This window comes from Protopterus annectens, chromosome 5.part0 (genome assembly GCF_019279795.1).
Source record: "Protopterus annectens isolate FY-2018-M chromosome 5.part0, PAN1.0, whole genome shotgun sequence".
Classification (NCBI taxonomy): domain Eukaryota; kingdom Metazoa; phylum Chordata; order Ceratodontiformes; family Protopteridae; genus Protopterus; species Protopterus annectens.
Genome location: NC_056735.1, coordinates 1,238,979,335 through 1,239,003,476, shown reverse-complemented (window position 1 = coordinate 1,239,003,476; position 24,142 = coordinate 1,238,979,335). Strand labels below are relative to the sequence as shown.

The 24,142-nt window shown below is 39.9% G+C and overlaps 1 protein-coding gene across 1 annotated transcript in view; it reads right to left on the bottom strand.

Moving 5' to 3' along the window:
- LOC122802346 (probable ATP-dependent RNA helicase DDX60) overlaps positions 1–24,142 on the bottom strand; it is a 682,486-nt gene that overhangs the window by 434,991 nt on the left and 223,353 nt on the right. Inside the window, exon 4 of the mRNA XM_044071983.1 lies at positions 19,700–19,850. Coding sequence (XP_043927918.1) covers positions 19,700–19,850 — 151 coding nt within the window. The remainder of the gene's footprint in view (positions 1–19,699; positions 19,851–24,142) is intronic.

The window sequence follows — 24,142 nt, the reverse complement described above, 5'->3', positions numbered from 1 at the left end:
AGTGGATGGGGCACCAAAAATTCTTACCAGGGATAGCACCCACAGCCCTCCTGGACATGGGCAGTCATCGCTAAATGCAGTCTTGGGTATTGACTAGTACCTCTATGGTATTACATTGGATTGAAACGGCTAGGCTTAAAATGACCTCCATAATCTCCTATGACCCTATGATCTAATCACTCCCTTATTCCCTTCCACATTAGTTATACTTGGTAAATGTATTATTTTATCATTTTACATTTTCAATACATCACCACATTTCCAACCCCCAGTCCACAGACCTTTATTATCACAGATTTTTGTAATGTCCAAAATATCTCTACACACAGTTCTGAAAAAGTTTTTCAAGTTGTCTTTTCAGTTTGAAAATGTGTGAATATTCTCTTTTTGGCTTCTCTATTCATCACATACATGTTTCAACAACTTTCATCCCTTCTTTTTTCATACTGGTCTATAAATTTCTCCATAAACTGTGCCTCTTAGAAGAAAATGTCACAAAAAGTATTTTTATTAATGCAAATATACGCTCTTACCTCTCTGGGTTTTACAACCAGTGGTGCAAAGTTGCTGTCCCATAACTCATATCTATCCATTTCTTTTCCCTTCTTACTGCTTATTTGTACACAATACTTTCTTCTGCCTTTCTCTCTTCCTGTTTTTCTTCTTCTTTTTCTGCCTGTGTGTAGGATTTCCTCTCTACCTTTCTTAATTTCTACACTTCTTCTTCCTGGATTCTATCCATTATTTCTCCCCACAATGCTACCTTCTCGCTCTCTGGCTCACTCTGTTCAATCAGTTATTTTAAGTAGACATCCCGCGACCCTTCTGACTGGAGGGTCGAAGCAACATTCTCCAGCATTGCAGCTTTGGATATAAACAAGTTCTGTTGAAAAAGCACTTCCGAATCTGTCATATCTGCTTCATTTCCTTCATTTGGCCTTTTGCACATTATTTCTCCTTTTCTTTACTTTACTTTCCATCCTCCATACTCTGCTTAATGTCTGACTCTTCTTCTGCCACATCTACCATTTCTGCTGTTTGATTAACAGCTTCTCTCTCATCCAAAGCACAGAAAAATACCTTCTTTCTGCTGCATGTTTTCATTTTATTCTTTCTGCTTCTCTGAGCTTCCTCTGCACCTGGACCATATGAGTAGGGGAAGTTCCCTGGTGCTATGGCCAAAATTTCCCCTATTAGTGTAACTGAAAAAAAGGCCACTAGCCTAGTGGGACAAACCCTGGCAACAAAGTAAAATAATACAAAAATAAATAAAACAAATAAGCAGAGAAACACTGCCATGCTGAACGCATCATGTTGTTAGAATTTAACATTTAATGGTTTAATTTAACATTCCAAAGACATGCATCTGGAGCATTTCTCCCCAGGCCTCCGCTGAAAACAGGCTCTGTGGAATCTAGTCGGACATTCCCGGTCAACAAATGTTAAATAAAATAAAATAAAATAAAAATAAAAATAATGGTGACAGTCTTGCTTGAGGTAGTATGCATTTCTATAGCAAATGGTGAGGTTAACCATTGTTCCTAAAGCACTTATATACACTTATTTTCTTTGAGCAAGAAGTTAGAGAAGGTCTGTTTGAACTCAGTGTGAGATTCCAATTCCCCTATTTCAAATGAGAATCTGTTCCATAAAGCTGGGCCTAGTTGGGAGAACGGATGTTCATCAGTAGCTGTTTATATGATGGTCTTAGCATGACATCTTTATCTTTGGTACTTCTTAGGGAGCAAACACGGTCTTAGATGGGTAGTTTCCATCCCTAAGATATGCAATAGCATATCTGTGAATAAAAGTACCTAGGAAATAAGTTGACCTTTAAGTGACTGGAAGCCATTTTAGACATTGTAGGAGTCTACAATAGTGAGATATACTGTTAGCAAGGAGGGTAAATCTGCAGATTCTCAGTGATCTGAAGTCTTTGGGACTTTTGTGTTGTGTAAAATATGATCAGGGCAGGGCCATATTGCATTTTAGGGAAAAGAACATTTTTGCTAGGGGAAAGACAGATTCCAACTTTCTGCAATTTTAAGGAAACATCCAGTGGTACTTCCACAAAATTAATGAAAATCATGAAAGGATAAGTAGGCTTTGGTTATTGGTGATGCAGTTCCTTTCTCTTTCTCGTTCTCTCTCACCATTAAAGATGGGAACTATCAAGTACATTTTCCATTCTGTAGGTATTTTTACAGTTCTATGAGACAGGTTAAATATACAGAACATGGAAATCACTGTTCCTCCAAAGACACATTTCTTAGCACAACAGACTGCAATCTAAAAACTTGACCCATTTTAAAATACTTAACCTACAGTACATATATCCTTAAAGAGTTTGCAATAGGTACATCAAACCCTTACTGAGTTTGCAATAGGTTACAGTACACAGGTATACTATGCTACAAAGGAAGGGCAACAGAAAGCAGAGGCGAAGAAATGTGTCATGTGACATATTAGGAGAAGGTGAGATTATTTGATCACAGTTCTTGATCTGAGTGATTCCTTTTTTTATTATTTACCACAAGTGTTAATTGAACGTTATTATGCAAGGTTCTGTTTACTAAGACAACACATTTTATCACTCCAAAATTTCAAGTTGTAGTGTTATAAAAAAAAAAATCAGTTACATGTTACCAAAAATACATTAGTAACTAATTTCAGTTTTGAAAGGTACAAATTTTCAGTATCACTGCAGTCATTGTCCCCTTAACACAGGTGCCTTTGGTAACCAAGCAAGTATGTATTACCTGCCTTCAGTGATTACTCATGGGTTAGCACAGAAGTTTATGCTTCGGTAAATGGAGATGAAAGGAGGGGCAGCATCAGCCCTGAGGATTTTTACAAACAAACTACTGCAAAGTGACGCAATCATTATGTAATATTCAGTGACCAACTTACTGAAAAGTCTGCAGTTACACAAAAACTGTTATTAAGTATTAGAGAATGGGCGACCTGTAGATTGGCACCCTGATTTGAGAACAAATGTTCTCCAGTAGTGTGTTAATCTACAGATAACACCCACAGAAATTGAGTCTGCAGCTTCACGGCAACATATCAAGCTGCCGTGGAGCTTGGATTGAAATGAACTAAGGGCTGCCCTTATTTTACACTTGTTAAGCAATTCAGTGAGTTTACAATACAAAAGTGTGTGTGTGTGTGTGTGTGTGTGTGTGTGTGTGTGTGTGTGTGTGTGTGTGTGGCGTGTGTGTGTGTTTATAGCTGTGTGGGAAAGTTTATGCTTGTATAAGAGTGAGAGAGAGAGATCGATTGAGCTATTGTTTTACACTTACTAAGCAGTTTTTGCTGTTTAGCCAGTGTAAAAAATATTTCAAACAGAAAAAAGTATGTGTGTCTGTGTGTGTGTGTGTGTGTGTGTGTGTGTGTGTGTGTGTGTGTGTGTGTGTGTAAGACAGACAGGGAGACAGACAGTGAGTGAGTGAACTCGACCCCTGGCAGCAGCAGTAAAGAGGTTTGCACACCTATGGACCTTTCAGCTGAAAAAATCTGGATAAAGTCTAAAATAAAGGGGAAACAAAGGCTCAAAAATAGGAACAGATTTTAATTATTGCTATTATAAAATTACAATCTTGCTTAAATAAAAGGATTTGTGTTAGCATTAATTTTCTGAAGGAAATAATAGTCTGAAACTTAAATGCATGCCATTATTTAGTAACTTCGGTCTCCGATGACTGCCAACAAACCAAACATTTTAGGAGTACGGGACAAAAAAAATAAAGTGAATACTTGGACAGTTTTTAAAGTGTTATATGTTTGATGTAAAAGGTTTCCTCAACACCATCAACATATACTACAGCAAATTTAAAACATTAGGTAGAGAAACTATTTCATATCATATATATATATATATATATATATATATATATATATATATATATATATATATATATATATATTATTCTTTTCGATAATGATTGCCAGTATTTGGATGTCAAGCCATTTATAGTAATAATACCTTGGGATGTTATGCATTTGTGGGCACACATCAGATATGGACAACTCTCTGTGAAGTATGACTGGCCACACAAATGTATAGCTTAAAAGGGAATAGTGCATGAAGCCATACCATTTAAGGGCTAAAGTTCCCTAACCAGAAATGCACAAGCAGATGACATATCTAAATGACTAAATGCAAGAAATTCTGTCCATTGTAATTTATTTAATCTTGTTCCCAAAAATAATGCAGGAAAGGAGCAGCCCTCTCCCAAAACCCGAAATGCAGTGGGGAGAGCAGTCACACTTGACTGACTGCATGCCAGAAATTATTTCAAGTAGTTATGTATAACAGCTTCTATAGCAATAGCACACAACAGAAATCTTTGCTGACCACCCAAAACTAAGTTTTGAGTACTTTGCATATTTTTATTCTAATATTACTCTCTAGAAAAATGGCTTACCACTATGGTACTAAAACACAAAAGACCACCTTTTAACTTGTAACTAAATTGTAGACTTTATGCTTATCATTGGTGCAATCTCCTTTAATGCAATAAGGACAACCACTGACTACAGTACAGTTAATGTTCTCATCAGGCAAACATGCCTGCCTTTTTTTAACATTTATTACCTATTACCTGCACCTACCACCAAAGGTGTACCACAAGGATCCATTTTTCCTCCTTCCTCTTCTATTATTCTTTAACAAACTTCTTCATGACTTTCCCCATCATCCACTTCTCCGCTATGCTGATGACAAGGTCATTTACTGATCAGATCACTCTCCCACCAACGTTCAATGCCAACTCCAGTCAGACTTATATGAGCTCCACCAATGACTCATAAGCCATAAACTACTTCACAACCCCACCAAGATGAAAATTATGCTTTTTGTAACTCCACAGAAAACTCACCAACTACCTGACTCTTCAACTATCTTTGACATATACAACCATTCCATAGAGACAACCTCCACCATCGAATAGCTAGGACTATGGCTTGATCAGTCACTAAACTTCCATTTTCAAAAAGATAAAGCGGGAGCCAAGGTAAACTCCCTCCTCTTCTGGGACAAAAAGATCTCCCCTTTTCTATCCCAAATAGCCAGAGCAGCTAATGGCAAAGGAGTTCTTCTTTCTCAACTTGAATATGGCCTCCCAATTTTTGCTTTTGCCTTCAAAGAAAACATTGCCACACTCCAGACTATCCCTAGCATCATCTGACAATTCATTACAAACTCACCTCTCTGTGAGCATCATAGAATCACCTAGCAAAAGCCAAACGGCTACCCAGATGTAATTTACTTTTAAGATTCCAACACTACAAACTACTCCGACTCTCTAGGCAAGAATGAGAAAGAGTACATTCGTTTTCTTGTGTCATGCTCTTCTGACCAGACTTTTCTTCTTTTTTTCATGATGCAGTGTCTACATTTCTTAAAACTGAACAAGGAGAAAGACAGTAGAAGGAGAAAAACCCAGGAGCACCTGTTTACTTTAGTACCCCCATTACACTTGAAAATAACTCAGAAAGGTTTACTTTATAGCACACAGATTACAGCATGCATTACAAAAATACTACTGTTAAGAATAAGATTTTGTTTTTCTTACAGTTAGCTCTCTCCCTCCTCGTCTCCTCTCCTAAGTGTTCTTCCAAACATTAATGGCTTGAAGTAGAGCATATACTTTACAGTCCCCTACAAGTTTAACAAAGTAAAAAAAGTCCAATATGTTCAGGTTTTCTTGTTCTGTCATACTTCACAAATATAATTAATGCTTTGTAATCCCATGTGTCAGTTTCTGAGCTGCTGTTTTTATTCCTGTTTATCTCCATCTCCCAAATCCAGTCTCTGCTTCATTTCCAATGTACTCTTAGTTCTTCTGATCAATTTCTGTCTCTCAGCCATTTTCAGTTGAAACAATGGAAAATAATCCGCTGGCACAGTCTCTCTGTGGTCTTTATTATCAGAAGAACAAGAAGCAAAATGCCTGCTATATTCCTCTCTGCTGACTGATTGTTTCTCCTCCAGCTGCTCTGCTCCTTGTCTGTTTCTACCCGCTCCGTTTGCCCTGTGGGCTCACTCCGCTCCCCTACCCTACCCCCAAATCTCACCCACCCCCAGAGGTCCTAGACTTATACTTCACTGGCCACACCCCCGCCCATACTATCCTATCTCTCACCTTTCCAATTCCATGCCACTCCCCCATCACACTCAAATATTAACAACTACCCATTACCTTATTTAATCACCCTTTCCTTATTTTACCACTCCTACAACTTCCATCTATCCACTATACTATCTTCCTTCACAACTCTTCCTCATTTTCAAACTCCCCCAAACTCTTCCCTCATTTCCTTGTACCCTGGCTCTATCCCTTTCATAACTCACTTCTTCTTTCTACTTCACCTATTTATACTACCTTATCCCAACCTAACATTACTCTCTATTATGGCTCCATCAAATAAACATATCCTCTTAAACATACTACTCTTAACCACCACAATGACCTCACTTACCATACATTACTTACTCACCCACTTTGAATATCTTTATCTCCCTGAACAAAACCCTTACATCCAGAAAACAATAACACCCTCTGTCATCTGCTCCCATAACCACAGCAACATAACCTGTATGTCCAGCTATATCCTACCAAAATTCCACAGAACACACCACATTACATATTTTTCTTCCAAAAAGACTCTTCCAAACCACTTTAAACTCCTTAAATCTCTACAGCACCCCCAGCAAAACCCACTCATAGACGGTGATATCCATCCAAATCCTGGCCCAAATAATAACTATACCAACAACCAAATCAATTTAACATCATCTACAGTGTCTACACTAACAAAACCAAGCAAATCCCTCCTAATAGGCCACCTTAACATTAGAAGTGTAAACAATAAAATTTCCCATCTACATGCTCTCCTTGATGTTCACTCATTTGACATACTATGTCTTACAGAAACTTGGCTTAAACCATCTACTCTAGACCAGGAAATTACCCCTCCAGGATTTAACATCCTTAGAAATGACCGAAAAACCAAAAAATGTGGAGGTATAGCCATTATTTATAAATCTAACCTCCAAATTACCCCCATTAATGATCTTCCATCATTTGCCACCAGTTCAGAAATCCTAACTACCAAACTCCAAATCAATAATTCCAAATCAATCTACCTTCTCTGTATGTATCTACCCCCAGGTAATAATACCAGTACTCTTGAGAACCTACTTCTTCATCTCTCTACCCAACTGCCCCAGGAGATCATTGTGCTTGGTGACTTTAACATAGACTGGTCCAATTGTAGTTCTATGAACCCTACCAATCACATTAACCTTTTTGGTTTCACACAATTAATAACAACTCCCACAAGAATCCACAAACCCAGTAAAAGGAAACTACTCTGGATTGGATCCTTATTAATAGTCACCCTAACAATTATACTCCAGGAACCCTTCCCGATGAAATCAGTGACCACATGCTTACCTACATTATTAGACAAAAAGTCCATCATCCAAACACTCATAACATCAAAACCTCTCACTCAAAAAGATTCTTTAATCCTGACAGCTTCCTAATGGAGCTGCTAGCATGTGACTGGTCACCACTAATCCATCTAGAACTTGATGAAGCCATTACCCACTTTAATACTAACTTTCTTCAAATCCTTGACTGCCATGCTCCTATACGCACTACTAGAATAAAAAACAAATTTGCCCCTTGGCTCACAAAACAAACCAGGCAGAAGATACTCCTTAGAAATAAAATCTGGGCAAAATGGAGAGCTACCAAATGCCCAACAAATCACATTCACTTTAAACAGCTAAGGAACGCCACTAAAAAGGATATTCTTAGAGATAAAAAAGATTTCTACCTTCAACTACAACAAACCAACCAACAAACTCCTCAAAAGTTCTGGTCAGGAATAAACAAACTCCTTCATCCAGGCAACACCACTACTCCAGACCCAACTGGCTTCAACCATAATATCTCCACCCTGATCCCCGATGCCTTTAATAACTACTTTACCAAAGCCATTCTAACACTAGCTAATTCTTTACCACCTCCCACCACTTTCCAAACTAACACCTGTAATAGTCCCCTACCTACCTTTCAGATACAACCGGTATCTACATCCCTCATCTGTAAACTACTTCGAAAACTTAAACCTTGCACCCCTTCCGCTGACCATCTCCCATCCGAATTCCATACAAATAGCCGCAAAAGCCATAGCATAGCCAATCTCCATCATTATCAACAGGACTATTACAGAAGGCAAAATCCCTGCACTATGGAAGATATCCCATATTATCCCACTACACAAAGGTGGTCCTTCTACTGAGCTTTCTAACTATTGCCCTATCACCTTACTTTCCCCTCTAGATAAGATAATGGAAAAATGTGTTCACAAACAATTACTTACTCACCTACTACAAAATAACCTACTTGCAAACTGTCAACATGGCTTTAGGCCATTCCACAGCACATCGACTGCCCTCTTATCCTTTACAGATTCCATAAATAAAAATCGTAACAATAACTCTTTCTCCTCTGCCCTATTTATTGACCTGTCTAAAGCCTTTGATATGGTTAACCACAAATCAGTACTAGACAAACTAATTGCCCATTCTCTCAACCCTCAAGCTATACAATGGTTTAGGTCATATCTGGAAAATAGACAGCAAGCTGTTCTTTGGCAAAACAATTTATCTTCACTACTACCAGTCAATATCGGAGTACCCCAGGGCTCTATCCTAGGTCCCCTTCTCTTTTCTTTATTTATTAACAATCTACATGATGCCATACCACAAGCCACATGTATTCAATATGCTGATGACTCCACCTTAATCTGTACTGCCAAGAACATAGCCACTCTATACTCCCTTACCCAAACTGTTTTTCAAAATGTTGAAAACTGGTATATGCAACACTGCCTCCTCCTAAATCCTAAAAAAAAACTAAGTTACTGCTTTTCACCCCTACTCACAAATCACCTACTCCATTCCTCTCTTTAACCTCCAACAATGGTACTATCATTATCCCAGATACTACAACCCGCCTTCCAGGTGTAACTATTGATAATCGTCTCAGCTTTGACGAACACATCAACTCCACTATAAAGTCTGTTAATAAAATCTTGGTACCCTCTATAGAATCAAAGCCTTCCTTACCCCTTTTGCTAAGAAAACTATTGCCCAAACACACCTCATTTTTACCCTTTTCTATGCGTCTATCATTTATACTAACCTATCCAAAACTAATCTCTTGAAACTCTCCACCTGTTATAATAGCATAGCTAGATTTATCACAAGCTCCCCCTTTAAAACTCACCACTGCATTAACCTCAAACAACTAGGTTGGCTAGAATTGAAAAACCACATAATCTGTCAACAATTACTCATCACACAAAAGATCCTATACCACCCTAACAACACCCCTATCCTTACTAATCTAATTACACCTTATACAAATCTTTCCACACTATGTTCTGCTAATAAGCTTCTAGTTTCCTCTAATAAAGCTAAAAACAAAGCTGGGGATTCTCTCTTTTCAAACACTGCAGGAAAAATCTGGAACCAGCTTCCTTCAGAATTATATTCCCTTGCTTCTACTTCTCTTTTTAAAAAAACACCTAAAAGCACATCTAAAAACTCATTGGCTTTGCCCATGCACTAACCCTGACTGACATTGTCTCTCAACTTTTATTTTTTAATTACTCCTTTTCCCTACTCCTTTAACCTAACTATCCAATTTATATTACTTCTCCTTCTTTGAATGATGTATACACCACTTGTCCTCTCCTCCCTACCTGAGACTTGCACATACCTTCTACTGTGTGATGAATAATCAGTTAGTAGAGTCTCTATTAAACTTGCTATAATTTGAAATGTATTCTTATTTACTCCTTTAGACTATTCTACTCGCTATGATAGCTATGTATGTTTATAAATTGTTAACTGTTGTAGTTCAATAATGTATCATGAATTCTCTTTTTAAGACTAATACTATATTCTGCAATCCTTCTTATGCCTATACATTGTTAACTTTCGCACCGTTCATGCTTGGAGCTTTTCTCCCCGGGCCTCTACTGAAAATGGACATATATCCAACTAGACTAGCCCGGTTAACAAATGTAAAATAAAAAATAAATAAATAAATAAATAAATAAATAAAAATCTCCTTCTGTTTCACAGCTAACTTTTTGTTGGACAGACTTTTGAATTTTCTCCTTAGCATGTTCTGCATCAAAAAATGATTTTGTCCCTGCAAGAAAGAATATTCTAATGATAGTTGGGAAAACAGTTTAAATCTCACACCTGCTTCTCAGCATTCCCTGATTAGTTGAATAAATCTACTCCTCTTCAGCCTGGTATGTGAGTAATCATTTTCCACAAACACTACTGTCTCCCATTTTTAGTACTTTGCCCTTCTGCCACGGTTTTTCAGAATCAGCACCTTCTGCTGGTTGAATTGCATCTTTACTATTAAAAGTCTAGGCTGCATTCTCATGGCCATGGTTGGAGCATACACACAATATGCCCTTTCAATTAATAACTGCTGCTGTGGAATACCATTCCAGTTCTTATTTGTGCTTTCATAAAATCAATACATTCTGCTCCTTTCACCTTTTCTGGTATAGCAGAAAATCTCAGGTTTTCCCCACGTGCTCTGTTCTCTAATTCTATTATTTGTTGGAGCATCTCTTCTGGAGCATTCTAATATTCAGCCAGCCTTTTCTTTATTTTGACCTCTGATTTTTGTAGCTTCTCATCTGAATATCTGTTTAATGTTTCTTCTATTTTTTCCAGCCTTTTGTTATATGAGTTGATATACTTCATCGTTGTTTCATTTATTTTAATCAGCTCTATTTACATTTGACTTATTTTTTCCTCTAGGTTCATAGGTAGGTACTAGGCTATCTGTCCAAGGGCATTTATAAGCCTAGCCAGAATGTGTTGGCTTTCGCCTCCCTTTTAAATTAGTTTCCTGGGCCTCTGTCTAGCAGAGCCATTGAAGTGATCCCCGGGATGAATTTATGATTTCCCATCCACTCGTCAAGGTTTCTCTTGAAGAATGTCACTGAGGGGCTCTGCCTAACATAAACTGGGATTCTATTCCAGAGCGAAGGAAGTCTCTGGGACAGGAATCTATCCCTCCAGCATGTCCTGTTTATTGTTGTGTTGAGGTTTAATTCACTGGAGCTTGTGGCTCTAAGAGATTTGTTTTTCTTGAGGTGGAGCATGTCCATTAATTCTGGGTTGAACATGGCCTTATACGTCAGGCAGAGATCACCTCTGAGCAGGCAGTAAGCAACTGAGTAGAACTGGAGTTTCTTTAGTCAAGCTGCATAGGGCATCTGTTTGAGGCCCATGATCCTCTTGGTGAGGTACTTCTGTGGCCTTTCCAGCTGTTGCAGGTGTCGAGTAAAGTACATTCCAAATGGGGCATTGTACTCTATTATGGGCCTAATGAGTGATGAGTAGAGGGGCACAATAATCTCTGTTGATCTAGATGTGAACCCTTTCATGATTAGGTGGACTACATAGAAGGAATTTCTAACCACTTTGGTAATGTGATTATCAAAGGAGAGGTTGCTATCTACCTGGGTCCCCAGGTCCCTAATTACATCTTCTGTACTTAGTGGATTACCACCTATGTGATAATTCGTGGGCACTTTGTTTTTCCCAAAGGGGATGACTATGCATTTTTTAGCATTTAGCTTAAGGCCATGGTTCTGAGGGTCTATATTATATCATCGAATGCTTAAAAAAGTGAACGCTGATTGATCAACCTAACTTAAGCGAAAGCTTACAATCTCGAACTGTCAGATCAGCGATTTTTTTCCCTGGGAAAACACATACACACAACACAAGCACACCAAACAAACAGAAATCCACACACATACACCTAAAATCTGATACCTAACCCTACACTAAACTATGCACACACCACTAACTACCCACTTACCTTAACCCAAACCCTAACCCTAAGGTCCGTCACTATCGCACACTCGCCTCACCCGATCCCTAACCCTAACTCACTTAAATCTGCCCTAACCCTCATGTCCACTCAATCACACACACACCTAACCCGAGCCCTAACCCTAACTCACCTAAATCACACTAAAACTCACATCCACACAATCGCACACTTAGCTGAATCCGACCGGTAACTTTTCACCATAACACTGAAAATACCGAAGCAACAGAAACGGACAACCGAATTCTTTCCCTAGGAAAAAATTAGAGTTTCTGCTGCTTCAATATTTTGCAGTTTCACAAAAATAAGTTTGATCAATCAGCGTTCGCTTTTTTAAGTGTTCGAGGATATAATATAGACCCGGTTCTGACACCAGGTATCTGTCTCTGTGAGACCCTTCTGAAGGATGTGTAAGTCAGCCAGAGAGTCGATTATGGCCCCCAGTTTGCAGTCATCTGCGAACTTGGTCAGCCATAATCCTCCTGTGCTTGCCTATACCTTAGAGAAGTATATATCGAACAGGAGGGATCCCAGGACCAAGCCCTGTGGGACGCCACTTGTGACTGGTTTAGAGTCAGCATGGCACCTGCAACTCTGACCATGTGTGTTCAATCCGTGAGCCAGTTGGCAACCCATCTCGTGACATAGGGGTTAATGTTCAAGCTGGTGAGCTTATCTATAATGCCAGAGTGGGGAATGGTGTCGAAGACCTTAGCAAGGTCCAGGTAGGCTGTGTGGACTACCTTTCCTTCATCTATCACCTTGGTAACTGTTTCAAAGAAGTCATCTAGGTTTAGGTGGCATGATCTACCTTTAACAAATCCGAATTGGGTAGGGTCCATTGTTTGGAAGTTCACAATGTCTCTGTTTATGAGATCCATGATGATTCACTCCATAGCCTTGCAGACCAGGCTAGTCAGGCTTATAGGGCGATAGTTCCCTGGTTCTGTTGTGGCACCACCTTTGTGGAGCGGGATGACTGTTGCTGTATGCCATTCTTTGGGTACATAGCCTGTGGTAAGGCTGAGTTTGAACAGTGAATTTATGTGAGGGTTTAGTTCATTTTGGAGCTCATGTAAGACGCAGCCAGGGATACCATCCGGTCCCACTGATGCTGTGTTTTTAGCTTTGGAGAGGGCTGTTTTTACCTGCTTGTCTGTGATGTCTGAGGCTCTGCATTCTTCTGGGATGGACACGGGCCCTTTTGGGGGTGATGGGGGTTAAAGTTTGCACTGAACCTGTCAGCTATGATGTTGGCAATGTCATTTGGTTCAGTGTATTTTTTTGCCATTTTGCACTAGCTCAGAGTATATCTGAGAGTTTCCACCTAGATTCTTGACATAGTTAAAGAAGGCTTTGTGATGATCTTTAGAGTCTTTGGCAATTTTTCTTTTGAAACAGGCCTTGGATGATTTTATGAGGGATCGTAGTTTCTTGCTAATATTGATCAGTGATGCTTTTCCTTTTTGGGATTTTGCTCTATCTTGTAATAGTTTCCTCCTTCTGTTGTATAGTTTATTTATGGCCAGGGACCACCAGACTGGTTTCCTCTTTTTGGAGGAGTGAGTCTTGGTTTTACTTGGGATGGCTCAATCCATGCATTCCTGTAGGTGCTCATAAAATGCATTTGTAAAGGATTCTGCAGTTTGGGTAGCATTATCCTTAAGCAAGGGGGCTTGGAACCTTTCCATTTCGGTCTTGAGAAGTGAGAAGTTGGCTTTTGAAAAGTTTTTCACAGTGGTTTCCTTGACCGGGGGTAGGGTCGGGATGTGGATGTCCAGTGTGATCAGTTTATGATCTGATCTTACTAGCGAGGGGTTTACCTCTGGTGTGGAGCACTGATCCCCCATGTTGATGATGATCAGGTCCAATATGTTGTCACCTCTTGTGGGCATGGTGACCAGCTGTTCCAGGGTGTTTGAATTTATAAACTCTAGGAAGCATTGGGCAAAGGAGTTTGTGCTTGAGTAATTATCCCAGTCAATGTTTGGGTAGTTGAAATCTCCCAATATCATGGTGTTTGGTAGGACCTTTATATTTTCCAATGTTCTCAGGAATGCTGAGTGGGGGTCCTGGGACAAGGTAGGTGATCTGTAGCAAGCTATGATCTGAAAAGCAGCTTTGCTCACCATTAGTTGCACATGGATGGTCTCTGAGGCCACGTGCTGTGCTACTAACCTGGAGGTGTGAGTATCCTTTATGAAAATGGATACACCCCCTCCTTTTGTATTTCGGTGCGGGTTCTGCGGCCGAAAAGTATGGTATGAGTTGTATCCTGGTAGTGCTGGGGTGCTCTCTGGAGCCTTGAACCAGGTTTCTGTTACTGCACAGATATCGATTTTCTCCATGCTAAGGAGTGCCTCAAGTGCATGCATTTTGAGGTTTAGACTTCTGGCATTAAGTAGCATTACCCTCAGTTTTTGGTTACTTGTGTCATTTAGGGAGGTGAGTTTGTCTTTTGAGCCTTGCCTAAAAAAAGGCACTATGTGGTTGGCAAGAGCCTTGGCCAGTATTCGAAAGCCTAAGGGCGACAGGTGCAATCCATCTCTGGCGAAGCAGCGTGGCTTGTCGAGCATGTCGTCCCAAGCTGACAGACACTGGATCCCCTTTGAACAATACCAATAGCTTAGCCAATTGTTAAAACTGATCATTTTTTCTTTGTATTGTGGCATCATTCTTGGTGAGGGCAAGATGCTACTCAGGGTCAGGGTCACACTGGCCTGGGCTACATGATCAGAGAGCTCCTCTATGTCTCTTTTCATGTAGTCCAGGGAGGTACATCTCAGGTCATTCACACCAACATGTACAAGGACAGAGTCATATTTGTACTTGTTTTGGAGTGACCTGAGTGCTTGTCTTATGTATCGAATCCTGGCACCTGACAGGCAGCTTACAGTAACCTTCTCCTTGTTCAGTCTAGTGAGTGGAACATCAGTGTGCCTGACAACAGAGTCAGCTATTACTAGTGTATTGGGTCTGCTATTAAGCCTTAAGGGCTGTGGTTGCATGGCACGCCGACTCTGTGAAGTATGTGATACGTGTTTGTTGTTTGAGGGTGGAGGTTGCTTGGATGTCTGCTTTGGAGGTCTCTGCTGCTTAGGCAGATGTTTATTTAGAGCCTCCGAGTATGTTTTCATGTATTTATGTGCATTGTTTGCTGGTGCATGTATGACTGATGTATGTGAGACTGGAAGTGTGGTGCAAGTATTACCCTTCTCCTCCTGAAATGTGCATGTATGGCATTGTCTTTCTAGTTAGAAACATAAAAAAATGATAGGTTCATAGGTTCATAGAATTATACTAGGCTATTGGCTCGGAGGCCCTTATAAGCCTAGCCAAGAATTTTGCCCATATTCCCACAAAGTTAGCACATGTTTCCCCTGTCCATATTTTGACTGAGTGGGTTCTATCAGTGAGCCAGTTAGCTACCAATCTCATAACATATGGGTTGATGCCTAGCTGAGAGAGTTTATCTATTATGCCTGAGTGGGGAATAGTGTCGAAGGCTTTGTTGAGGTCAAGGTAGGTGGTGTGCACCATCTTCCCCTCATCCATGGCTTTGGTGTTTCAAAGACATCAACAAAGTTTAACAGACATGATATCCCTTTGACAAAACCAAACTGTGTGGGGTCAAGCTTTTAGAGGTTGCCAATGTCCTCATTTATAAGGTCCACGATAATGTGTTCCATGGCCTTGTAGATCAGGCTAGTTTGGCTGATGGGCCTGTAATAGCCTGGGTCGGTGGACGCTCCACCTTTGTGTAGAGGGATGGCAGTGGCTATTCTCCATTTAGCTGAGATGAAGCTGGTGGTCAGGCTTTGGTTGAATAGGGTGCCTAATGGGGCTGAGAGCTCATGCCTGAGTTCATGTAGGATACAGCCAGGGATGTTGTCAGGTCCCATGGAGACAGTATTATTTGCCTTTGAGATGGCATTAAATACCTGCTCTCTGGTGATGAGGGAGGGGGCAGGTGCTGGGGATGTCCTGGTTTACTAATGGGGGGACAGGGGGTGAAGTTTTCACTGAACCTGTCTGCCAGCAGGTTGGCTATATCTACCACATTTATGTATGTGGTGTTACTGACTACCAGTTCAGAGCAGATTTGTGTGTTACCTTTGAGATTGTGGATGTATGTGAAGAACACCTTGTGATTGACTTAGTGGATGTGGGCAATTTGGACTCGAAGTTATCCTTAGAAGATTTCACCAGTGACCTTATTTGCTTGTTCAGAAAAAGAAATTATTGCTTATAACTTGGTACCTGCTCCTTCTTGGTCCTGGACAGCAATGTTTCCTTTTATTATAGAATTTGTTTATTGCTGCTGTCCACTAGACAGGTTTACTCTTCCTTGAGGAAGATTATTTGGTCCTGTTAGCGATTGCTGAGTCCATACAGCTATGTAGGTGTTCATATACTTTTTTGGTCTAGGCTTGGACATTAGCACTAGAAGGGATGGTGGTTGTGAAGCTGCTTATACCTGCACTCAGAAGGTTGTAGTCAGCTTTGGAAGTTTTTTTTTGTTTGACTCTGACAGGGGGGGGGGGACTTTGAAACTGATCACTTTATGGTCAGATCTTACCAAGGAGGATGACACTGTAGATGTGCTACAGTGGCTACTCATGTTGGTTAGGACCAGGTCCTGGATATTTTCACCTCTTGTAGGGGTGACGATAAGCTGATCCAATGCACTGGCATTGACGAAGTTGTGGAATCTCTGGGCATTCATGTTTGGACAAGAATAGGTCTTCCACTATGTAGCTGAGTAGTTAAAGTCACCCAGGATCAGGGTAGAGGATTGAATCTTGATGGATTCAAGTAAGTCCAGACAGGTGGAGTGGGCATCCTGAGTCATGGTTGGGGGTCTGTAGCTAGCTATGATTTGAATAAGTGTTTTGTCAACAGTTAACTGCACTTGGAGTATCTCCTGTTCATCATACCATTTGACCAGCCTGGAGGTGTGTATACCTTTGATAAATATTGAAACTCCACCACCTTAGGCTTTGTAGCCCTCCTTTTGGGGTCTGAAAGTATGACTGGATGAGTAACCTGGTAAGGTTGGAGTGCTCTCCGCAGCTTTGAACCAGGTATCATTGACTGCACAAATGTCAGCATCCTCCAAGGCAAGGAATGGTGTTTGTCAGTATACATTTTTGCATGGACACTTTTCTAAGAAGAGTAATTCCATGTAGCTTTACCCACTATATATCCAACGGTTTCATCACTTTTACTCTTTATATTTAAAAAAGCTGCACATCAACAGTGTTACTTCGGGCAATATTACAGTAGTATGTAGGGCTGAGTACAGTTCTAATCACTCAGTTTAAACAACTAGCTAGACATTAAGCTTTATTTATTTATTTTTCCTGTCTGCTATGCTGTGCAGCCTAAAGAAGTCCCATAACAGAGGCATTGTTGCAAGTATAATTATGGTGAGAGGAGGTAAAGGCAAGGGTAACAGACTGAATGACACTGGACAGATATAAATATTTGGTAGTCTGTTTTAAAAGGAAGACTTTTTTTGTAAGCCAGTCACCACACATGCTCAGTTATGGCATAAAAAGCACTATTAAGATAAGCAATTAGGGCAAGATAAAGATTTGCATAGGTAAAGGTAGGGTAACAGACTGAATGGCACTCGACATTTCTGCATATTTGATAGTCTGTATTAAATGACAGACTAGCAGCTGTCCCTCATCACAGATTATTTTATAATGTAAGTCAATCATCACACATGCTCAGTTATGACACAAAAGCACTATATAGGATAAACAGTTAATGCGAGCTGAAAACTTACATTTGTAGATTTATTAAATTGGGTCTATGTTAGAATCGCAAAAGCTAACTATTGCGAATACAAGTTCATCGACACATAAATGTCGAAGAACTAATACAGTGAAGTACAAAAAAAGCGAACTGCAGAATGCCAAACGATTCTTTCTTGGCCAGCAGGGTGATTGTGGTGATGAGAAAATAAATCCTTTTCCCCACTTTAGTGCGGTCTTGGAGTTGGTATATTTAAGTAGGGGGCGGGTGTCGGGACTGCAGGGGGGCTTGCCTCCCTGCAAAAATGTTAAAAAAGTGTTTAACACTATGTTTGTTCCGTTAGGTTTACCTTACCTGTATGGCGCTGTTGCTTCAGGGAATGCATTCCGCGTTTTAATTTTCGCTTGTTTTGTACTTCGGTGTATATGTTCTTCGACATTTATGTGTCAATGAACTCGTATTCATGAAAGTGAGCTTTCGCGATTATAATATAGGCCCATTAAACTAACTATAGAGATCGTGAACAAGCCATTAATATATATATCTTCTTCTTCTTCTTCTTTCGGCTTTTCCCGGTTAGGGGTCGCCACAGCGGATCATCTGTCCGCTCATGATTGGCAGTGGGGTTTTACAGTGTCAAATTGCCAGCCCGGCACCCAACCTTCCACAGAAGGCACAAACATGCACACACTCACACCTAGGGCCAATTTAGAGTGTCTAATCCACTTACTGCATGTCTTTGGGATGTGGGAGGAAACTAGAGCACATCGAGGAAACCCACAAGACCACAGGGAGGACATGCAGCCTCCACACAGAAGGTACCCCAACCGAGAATTGAACCGGAGAACCTCTTGCTGTGAGGCGATATATATATATATATATATATATATATATATATATATATATATATATATACAGAAATATATATATAGAATATATATATATATATATATATATATATATATATATATATATATATATACATATAAATTTATTTTTTCAAACACATGAAGGGGCTGCTGCCCAGCAGTCAAATATCACAAGCAACCTCTGGAAATCATTGTCTATAACTAAGTTAATGAAATGTTTTTTCTGCAGGGTTGCAAGTCTTAATGGCCATGACAGTGGGAGGAGCTTGATATGGCAGAGGTCAGAAGTAAGGCCACTTCTTTACATCAAGATCAGCCAGATGAGGTGGTATTTGCAGCTTACATGGATGCCTGATGGCTGGATCTCACTAACGATGTTCCATCTGCAGCCTAGGCCCACTGCGAATAGATAGTGAGGCAGATCCAGGACATATTGGAGCAATCATATCTTTCAATTAGTCTTGGAATGCTTAGGAATCCCTCAGAATGAGTTTAAATCTGTATCTGGGGTAAATGAAGTTTGGCCTGCTCTGCTGCTACTGTAACCCTAAACGGGAAGGAAACTACTGCAGTGAGGGCAAGACAATTATCTTGTTATAAGTACATTCACACAGCTGTACAAAATAAAATCTAACAAGTACATGAAATAAAGTCTTAATTTATTGCCTCAGCAGTGCCAAACATTTAGTACACCACACTTACAAAATTAAAAAAACATATAGACTTACCTTGAAGAGACTAAAACTAACAAAATTAAAGTTGTTTATTCACTTCATACCATAAATGCTTTGATGAGCTACAGTTAAGAAATTATGCAAGAGACATTATTTTAGAAACTTCCGAAGAAAGTCATCACGTTTAGTGAAATGATCAACTGATAACTGAAATAAATACTTTAAATATCTTTACTATGAAACAAAATGAAAGAATTAAAAATTAAACCCCATAAATATTTGACAATGTGGAAACATACCCTTTTCCCTGGAGGGTATTGGCTTATAGTGAAATGATCAACTGATAACTGAAATAAATACTTTAAATATTTTTACTATGAAACAAAATGAAGGCATTAAAAATTAAACCCCATAAATATTTGACAATGTGGAAACATACCCTTTTTCTTGGAAGGTATTGGCTTACAGATTTTGTGAAAAAGCCCTTTCACCAAGAAGTTGACAAACATGAAATTTGAAGGTTCATGATAGTGTAGATGGCTGACTAGACCAGCAAATCCTTGAGGGATGCCATTTTGATCCAGATATCCCTAATGAGTAAACAAAAGTATTATCTTATAATGCAGTATGGGTTTTAAAGTCAATAAGTGCACTAACAATAAAAACACTTGCAAAAATATCTCAACAACAGTAAAAAGAAACAATAATGGATAGCATAGTTTACAGCAGCATTTATCTTAACACATGACATTTCCAAGGGGTTCACACAGCAAATATCACACAAAGAGCCTACACAACTTTACCTGTGTATGTTCATGCAATCCCTTCCATATCTGCAGTGAAACCAACTCTGTTCTATAAAAGCAACTTCCATGGCTTTCCTGGCATATACAGTGATCCCAACATTTTCTTTGTAATAATCCCCCAACCTCCCCCCAACACACACACACACACACACACACACACACACACACACACACACACACACACACACACACACACACACACACACAAGACTCACTGATTCCAAGCTCGCTAACTACATGTTGGTTAAATTGTATAAAGGAAAGAGAGAAAGGTTGAAAGGTTGACTCTCAGGAAGACTGCTGTTGCACACTAGAGAAACCTGATTTGTTCTAGACCTGACTGCAGATGATACATCTAAGCTAAGGGAACATGACTGTAGTGATGCAATGCAAAACTCTGTAAACAACACTGCAAACAAAACTGTGTAAGAAACAGAGACTGAGAAAAGAGCACCACACCTTGATGCTGGAAGTGAGGAGGTCTGATATAGCTGAAGACCCTCTCCATATCTTATAGACTATAGTGTTTATTTTTTTTTTCTAAAAGCACTTGGATGTATTAATGCCTGACACAGTCTCAGTTTTAAAGGGGCAGGAATACATTAATGTAATGCAAGAGCATGATCTGCTTCATTTAAGCCCATACTTTCCCCTCTGTCTATATTGTTGTAGGATAGGAAATGTACATACTAAAAACCAGCACTAATTGATCTGAAGCTGCACATGTATGGATACACAAGCTGAGTTATCTCTTCTGGGACTTAAAGTGTTGAGGATATCACAGTTTCTTCCAGCCCTCATCTAACAAACGGTGTACTTAAAAACCAGACTGAAGGTACACTCCTCCATAAACCAGTTCACTAACAGTAATGAAATAAAGTCTAGAATCTGGGAAAAAGATTTATTTATTTACATTTGTACTTACTGAGACAATGCATCTGAGCTTAAATCCATTTTTTAATGAAAGCCAAGGCAGAAAAATTCCACAGTGAACATATGTATGAAACATTTGGTAACTAATTACATAAAACATGTTTAACAACAACATTTATTATAAGAAAATGAAAAACTGGAAATATTACTATCACCTACACAAGGAATACACTTGTGCAACTGACCAAGTTCACGAAAGATATGTACTGGAGGAAGTCAAAAACAGGAAAGTACAGAAAGACATAGGGCAAGATTCACGAAGCCTCCGTGTAAGAGTTACAAGGCTTACATGGAGGCCGCAGTTAAACGGTGTGACGGCAGCATGCCATGCATATTCATGAGGGCATGCTGAATCACACCCAAGGCTAACACGGTCCGTGTAAGAAAGTAGGGGGCGTGTCCGTAGGGCGAGCCCTGCAAATGGACACGTCCCCAGAAGAATAACAGTCCCGAAAGTAAACCCCCATGATAGAGAGTCCGCGTAAATGTCAATAAACACAACACAACACATGCCCCCATAGACTATAAACATAAAATGGAAAAATGAACATGTTATATTGTTGTCCTCACACCTCTCTCAGGGGTTGAAGGTTTCAAATTTCACACCAAATTACAAACATATGCACATCTGTTGCTGACGAAGAAATGGGCAGCTATGGGCCTTTCCTACATCCCTCCTGCAAAACCCGAGCTTGTTTTCCTACTGTCCTACCCTCTTTATGCCCCCTTTTTCACCACTTTCCTATCTCCCCATTTTCTTTTCTTTAAAAGAAAATAGGGCGGGTGTGCGCGAGAGTAAGCACTTTTAAGCAGTAGTAAGTGGGAGTGCACTTCTGTGCACTTAGCTAAGCGTTTGTGCACGAAGCTAAGCGGCAGTGCGCATGTGTGACCTCCGCGCAAACCAGCGCTAACCCGCTTACAACTGCTTAAAAGTGCCTTAGTCATTCTGAATGACAAGGCCTGCTGTTTTCTCAGCAGCAAAATAAAATACCGCCTTCAGTCTCGAACCCAGGACCTTGGAAACACTAGTCTGCATGACTTATCACTAAACCATGACTGCTATACAAGAACATTGTGCTGAAAGAAATATATCATAAAATAGTAGGAATTAATGTAAAGGGAATATAGCAAGTCTAGTACACAAAGCATGTCATGTATGTTTACTGTCAAATCTAGTGGATTTGTAAAATAGTATTCTGTGATGAGAAACAGCCATGCTAGTTGGTAGCTAGTAGGTAATAATCTCACAGTAGCATCTGGCAAGCCACACACATACTCAGAGCAGGATAAACACTGCCATAGTTGAATAGTTAAGAGACCAGACATAGCAACTGTGACTGAGTTACAGGGATGTCCCTAATGTGAAAACAAATGTCAACTGTGCCCCACTGACACCCTGTGAAATGTACTAACAGTAGGCAGAAAGGTGTAACTACACATGCAATGGTAACTATGAATTACTGAATTTATGCACCACTTGCACGTCACAAATGGTGTAGTAATACATATGCTCAAAATAACCCACAGTCACAACTGCAGAATATCAGAATATTTCATTGGAGTATCCCACTGATATGTATCATTCCATGAGGCTGATAAAAGATGCACCTGAGAGTATCTGAGGCCTGCTCAGCAGCATGATCAAATACCCTTGTAAATGTCAAGGCACACACCATGGCCAGACCACACTGCATGCAGTAACACCCTACCACAACAAACACATAGGGAATTGCTGCCCAAACAGATATAGCAAGCATTACAAGCTGTGAACATAAATGGAAAATAGGAAAGCCATAGCAACACATTACAGGAAAGACACCTAGCAGGCATACAAGGAGTGAATGTAAAGGGCAAATATTGAAGCCATAGCAACAGATTGCAAGAGCCACTGCTACATACCAGTTACACCACAATCCCCACAGGAAAGCACACACACCCATATACACAGTATTTCTAGTCGTAGGTGTCAGTTTACATACACACGGAAAAGAGGACACTGGAGGAAGGAATACTCAGCTTACAGGACAACATGCATTGCAGTGTCTACAACACAGCCTGAAATATGAGAGACATACCAACCCTTACACTCACAGAACAGTGTCCACAGCAAACCAGCATGGTCCCCACCCTGATAATCTGAAAGGGCTATGCCTACCTAACAGACCTTTTTATAACACTGTCCTGAAATCACAGTGAGAACTGCAATCACTACACAACAGGCTGCATGCAATTAGTAAATGCTGGCTAACAATTGGTGCAGAGGCCATCACATGGACATGTGCAGATACCTATAAAAGCATCCTGTACTCCCAGTCCACACATGCAATACTTTCATTGCACCCTCCGGAGGTAGAGACAGAGAGGGAGAGAGAGAGAGAGCGAGAGAGAGAGAAAGAAAGAGAAAGAGAAAGAAAGAAATAAAAAAATTAAAAAAAACAGTAACAACAAAACAAAGAGGTTGACAGCAGGCCAAGTAACTGCAAGCCTATGCAAACAGCTGCAACAAACACAGGTAATGTAAAGTACTAGTATAATATTCTACATACTGTGAACCCTCCAGATGTGTTATTGGTCTGTATCTATGTATATGAAGATGTGCATAGGGCCGGGGACATACTGCAACTGTCACTGAAGGCTCTTCATACATATGTATGTGAAGGTAACTATGTGCACATAGCAATGTGGGTTGTAGTGCAATGTACAAGTAGGTTGTACAGTAATGGATGTTCATCAGTACGTTACTGTGTGTATACATATGTGGAACTAAAAATGAGTGTATATATATATATATATATATATATATATATATATCGTGCATACGTATGTCTATCGAGATATGTATGTCTATCATAGTTTAGTACTGGGCTATCTGCACACAGTGTATAGAATAGATTTAGAAAATTGCGCCTCTGTATAGTAGTGACAAAGTGAAGACCCCCTTACATAATAGCATTAGTTTACTGTGCCTCTGTCTAGTAGTGACACAGAGATGACCCCTGGTGTAAACCGATGATCTCCCATCCACTCGTCAAGAATTCACATGAAGAGAGTCAGTGAGGGTCTCAGCCTAACATGAACTGGGAATCTGTTCCACAGTATGGGAAGCCTCTGAATTATGGATCTGTCCCTACAGCATGTCCTAT